Source organism: Salvia miltiorrhiza, chromosome 5 (assembly GCF_028751815.1).
Source record: "Salvia miltiorrhiza cultivar Shanhuang (shh) chromosome 5, IMPLAD_Smil_shh, whole genome shotgun sequence".
Classification (NCBI taxonomy): Eukaryota; Viridiplantae; Streptophyta; class Magnoliopsida; order Lamiales; family Lamiaceae; genus Salvia; species Salvia miltiorrhiza.
Genome location: NC_080391.1, coordinates 827,919 through 833,258, shown reverse-complemented (window position 1 = coordinate 833,258; position 5,340 = coordinate 827,919). Strand labels below are relative to the sequence as shown.

General features: G+C 31.3%; 1 protein-coding gene across 1 annotated transcript; it reads right to left on the bottom strand.

The window, feature by feature from the left end:
- Positions 1-1,379: 1,379 nt before the first annotated feature.
- On the bottom strand, positions 1,380-2,066 carry LOC131024731 (agglutinin-2-like). Its single transcript, XM_057954269.1, has one exon. It carries the CDS (start codon positions 2,064-2,066, stop codon positions 1,380-1,382), a length of 687 nt encoding a protein of 228 aa, XP_057810252.1.
- Between the last annotated feature and the right edge of the window lie 3,274 nt (positions 2,067-5,340).

The following is a 5,340-nucleotide window of genomic DNA, read 5'->3' as shown; positions in this document are numbered from 1 at the left end:
TGTCTTTTAAATAAAAAAAATAAAAAATAATAGTAATTGATAACAATATCTCTAGAAATTCTCCCATTAAAGGCATAATCACATTAATCCACTTTCCTCCGTCATATTAGAGACTCCATGATTTCCATAACAAGTGTCTACATTTCTTTTTGACTTATCTCATAACAAGTGTCTACTTTCTAAAAAAGGAAGCGCGACTCCACCACTTTTTATCTTTTATCCTTTAATTATCTCCACCTAAATTCTATTCATCTCACAAAATAAAAGTGGGCTTCACCACTTTTTATCGTTTAATTTCCTCTTAAATCATCCCATCTAAATTCCCGTGTTGAAAAGAAAGTGGACTTGTTATGAGATGGAGGGAGTAATATTTTTATTGAAAATTTTAAATTGGTTAAACCAAAGTTGTAGGATGATAAATGCTTTTATGTCAACTAATGCTTCACAAGACATGTGTCGACTATTAAGAAACCTACAATATTTAAATTGATTGATTAATTATTGAGAATTTGAGAATAGAACTGTGCCTAAGTCGGAGTATAATTAATTAACTTAAAATTTGCCAGTTAATTTCAACATATGGAAGGAGATGTAATTTGATAGCACAAGGTGAGGTTCTCAAATTTTTTCCAAAGAAGTTATTTATTTTTCACTTGATTATGATATGAACAAAAGATAAGATTGTGATGAAGATGTGATGTGACCAAGAATCAACTATATATATGTTAAAAGGATTAATTTTTAAATAATACACGAACTTTGATAATATCTCCACATTTCAATTTTGAACAAATTATACGCCTTAATTTTTTCAGGCCACTCAAAGTCATGACTCCACATATTTATGGACACCATTAGACTTGGTTTGTGCAATTTTCTTCATCAGGGTTTAAATTTCACAGCCTGAGAAGAAATAGGATTCAGCAATTAACAAATATACGCACCTTAGTCCTTTAAACACAACGACAATATATGTATGACTTGTAGCTTTGTCGAGCCTATTACACCGCAATTGCACAAGAATGAGTTTAAACTCACCTTATATATATTTATAGGTGAGTTTAAATAAAAACTTTCTTATTGTGAGAACTCTGAACTGAACCTACAAATTAAGTTATTTACGCTGGGCCTATAAACAATTCACAATTTTTTTGTTGAGACTGCACCTACTTTATATGTAACGGTTCTCAGAGAAATAATAAAGTAAAAAGCATTTCATTCATATATATTTCAATCCATACACACACAAGACAAGAGTAGAGTAGTCGATCGATCGCTAGTCCTTATTATATAGTATATATGAAGCACACACACATACACAAAATCACACAATGGAAATGGACGTGGACGATACGATCGCAAATTCAGACGAATGGAATCTATGCTCCATTCTTAACGAGATTGGAGCTGAAACCCCACAAACTGACGTCGTGTTTGGCGACCAAATCGCCGGTGGAGCCGGCGAGCCCGACTTGAACCTTCTCAGGAAGAAAAGAGCTCAAGTCCAAGGGCTTGATGTTGTGGAACTCTTTGCTTTCTGTGCCGTTGGAGACATTGACGTTGATGCGTCCTTCGCTGGCGACGTAGTTGATCCTCAAGGTCACCTCATTCCCCATGAACGGCTCCGGAATCCGAACGTTATATTGGGAAGCCCTAGTTTCAATGTTGATCCCGACGTGTGGGTAAGGCGGGTCCCACTCATTGTTGGGGAAGATGTCGAACTCCACGGCAAACACTTTGGGGCAGTGGGGACCCGGGTAGATTCCAAGGTTTCCGCCATCGGGGTCGCTCGGGAAGTTGTGGCCGACGGGGACCATGAAGAAGACGAGGCCGTCCGCCGGGCTGTAGTTGCTGCTGCTCGGGATGAATTTCAGGGTGGTTTCGAAGTCGGCTTTCTCATTAGGGGTTGACCAGAGTTGCACCGGATCGCTGTGGATGATTCGGCCGTAGCTGTGCTTCAGCGGGTTGCCGGAGACGTCGATTTTCGTGAGGCCGAGGTAGCTGTGGGCGTCGCCTTCGTAAACCAGGGCCGGCAGTTGCAAGAAGTTGTAGGTGAAGTCGGTCATGGCTAGCTAGCTAGGGTTTCTTGAAGATAATGGTTTTTGCTTTAGGATGTGGTGGATTGAGAATGTGAGGTTGCCTTGTATTTATACTAGTTTGTTTACACTCATCTATTGCATGCGGGGCCTACTTTTTAATATATAGCTTCCTACTTTCTATGGCATTTATATTACAATATACTGTTCTGTTTCCACTTTGTCGACGACGCGTATAGTTGATGGTATTGGATATTGTTGAGAGTGGATCGAGTTTGGGTCCCACTATTGTTGTGACTACTGGAATTTGTGGACCCTACTATATATTATAAATAGGCGTGTAAATGATATTGTGGACGGATCAAAATGACAAAAATGGAAACAATATCGTGAATGCAATGACCTCATACACATACGCAAGTCTCTATAGTTAATTTAGATGTCAGCAAACCTTTAAATTTTAATACTCCCTCCGTCTCACAAAAACATGAACAAAGAGAAATGCACGGGTTTTAAGAAATGTTAGTTGATAGTTAAAGTAAGTGGAAGATGGGTCCCACTTTAAAAGGTGTTGTGAGAGTAATGAATTAATTAAGGAAAAGTAGTGGTGGACCATGATGTACTAAAATGGAAAGGTTCAGGTTTTTGTGAGACACCCCAAAATGGAAAAACGTTCATATTTTTGTGAGACGGAGGAAGTAATTATGACATCATCAATCTGACGTCTGCAATGACCTCAAAAGATCATCTACTAGATATAAAATTGACACTTCTATCTATTTATGTAACACCCCAAATATTTACATTTATTATATAAGTTTAATTATTAATATTTTTTTTCTTGTACAATTTATTAGTTTTAGATAATTATATGATATATATATATAGATAGATATGCACCATTAATTTTATCAAGATTATTATTATTATTATTATTATTATTATTATTATTATTATTATTATTATTATTATTATTATTATTATTATTATTATTATTACTTCGATTCCTATTAGAATTAGAACTCTTTTATCATTTTTATTCTTAATTTTATTAGGAGATATACATATGATACAATCTTTATACTTATCAAACTCTTTGAAAAATTAGAGACACAATTAATATTTACCCTAAGAACTCACACATACGTAGCTCTAAATATTTTTCCTCACGTCAAGTAAGAGTTTTTTTTTTTTTTTAATTGGTAAGTCTTTAAATTCTTTTCAATAAACTTCAGTATTTTATTTTTTTACATACGAACAGAACAAGAAGAGGAATAAAGTGAAGTTTTATGTTCTAATTGGTAATGATGATAGTTAAGATTGCCCTTTTCTTTTCTTTTGATTTTTTTTTTTATGGTTTTAAAGTTGTATTAAATATTTGACGTAATATTAATTTACTTGTTAACATTAGTCCTTTTATTTTGTTTCATTATTTTTCCACATCACAACAAAAAGTGGCGGCTACTCTTTTTTTAACTAAGGATTGTTATTTGTCCTTTCTTGTAAACACATTTAATAACAGTAGTTGCGAGTTTAGATTAAGTGATTTAGTTCTATAATAATTTGTATAATAATTTCTCTAATTACAAAACTCGTTTAATTCTTAAAGTTTTCATAAGATTAGTATGTCTGCAGAACTTTTATCTTTTCCTATAATCATATATATATATACATACAATTTCATAGATTTGAGATAGAATTTCATTAATACTTAGGCCTGGATTATTAATTTGAACTTAGGTTAATATTGGATTAATATTAGATAAGGTTTATTTTTTTACTCATTTAGACTAATAATATTAATGATCTTACGAGAATAAGTTTTATAGATTTAAATTATTATTTTTAGTTCATTGTTTAGGCCCTTATATGCTATTATTTGAATTTTATGTGATTAGGTGCGGTGCATTTAAGTTTTCCATTCCAGAATTTGTAGACTTTATTGTCTACGACATTAAGGTGAGGGATTTTACGCTTATTCATATTGTTATATATATTTTTTTATCGCGTTTGATTACTTGTTTACGTGCATCTTATGACTATGTTGTTATGTGCGATCATGGGACCTAAGCCATTGATCTATGTTGTTATGTGCGATCATGGGACCTAAGCCATTGATCTATGTATGTGTTTGGTCATGGGACTTAAGCCATCGACTCAAACTATGATAATGTTTGTCAAGGGGCTCCGGTCTCTGAGCGTATGTTTGCAAGTATGATAATGTGATTTAATTACGTATGTGACGTATGTGGATATTTGTTATGTTCCTCACTGAGTATATTTTCAATATGCTCACCCCTTATCTTCTCAGTTTTGCAGTTCTGGAGTCGAGGTGGCCATGGAAGTCGAGAATGACTAGAAATAAAGATTTTGCATAGAAAATTTAAGTTGAACTTGTTAAGTTTTAACTTATTGTTTTATTTTATTTTTTTCATGTTACTACTTTAGTTTTAGCAAGTTGATTTTAAATTAGTTTAAATTTTGATAGTCAAGGAATTTTATTTTTAACTATTAGTTCTTCAAGATTTTAGTTTGAAAAGTTTATGAAAATTGGGGCGTTACAATTTATTCAAGGCAAAACACTGTATTTATATTTTTAATTCTTTCATTAAGTGCTTCTATAACTTTTTTTTTTCAAGGTCCTTTTATTTTTACTAGCGTAGATGACGTGCATTCGCACGTAAAAAAGAATTATTTTAATAAATACTTTTATGAGTGCAAATTTATATGTTTTGTTTAATTTGTTTTATCGTAACATTTATCATTTAAATACATTTTTGAACCAATTATTGGACCATGTTCGAAAATTATATTAATACGATCATAAAATTGAAAAAAAAAATCATCTAAATTTAATATAAAATTATTTTTATTCAATCTTTGCATAATTAATTACAATTCCTATTATTCTAGCAAAATCAAACTTCTAATAAAATAAATAAATAAATCCTTTGTAATGTATTTATAAATTATTAAATAAAAAATTGTAATGGATGTGGATGAAGAGTTCGATCTAATGAATAATACTACTTAAATAATTATTAAAATATAAAATATAGTAAATCATAATATATTTTTAGATTTATTATATATATGTATAATATATTAAATTAATTACACAATTGACCTTAAATTAAGTATATATGAGGGATTTAATAAGCAAATTAAAATTTGTAAAACAAGGCTCTTTTATAATATATATAGGTATAGACTAGCAGAAACAACGTGTACGTTTAACTAATATTATTAATATAATTCAAATGTGTAACTAATGTCATTTTATTATTATAGTAAAGCGACTTTT

Excerpts from the sequence above, each read along its gene's own strand:
- LOC131024731 (XM_057954269.1), bottom strand. The coding sequence starts at position 2,066 with ATGACCGACTTCACCTACAACTTCTTGCAACTGCCGGCCCTGGTTTAC.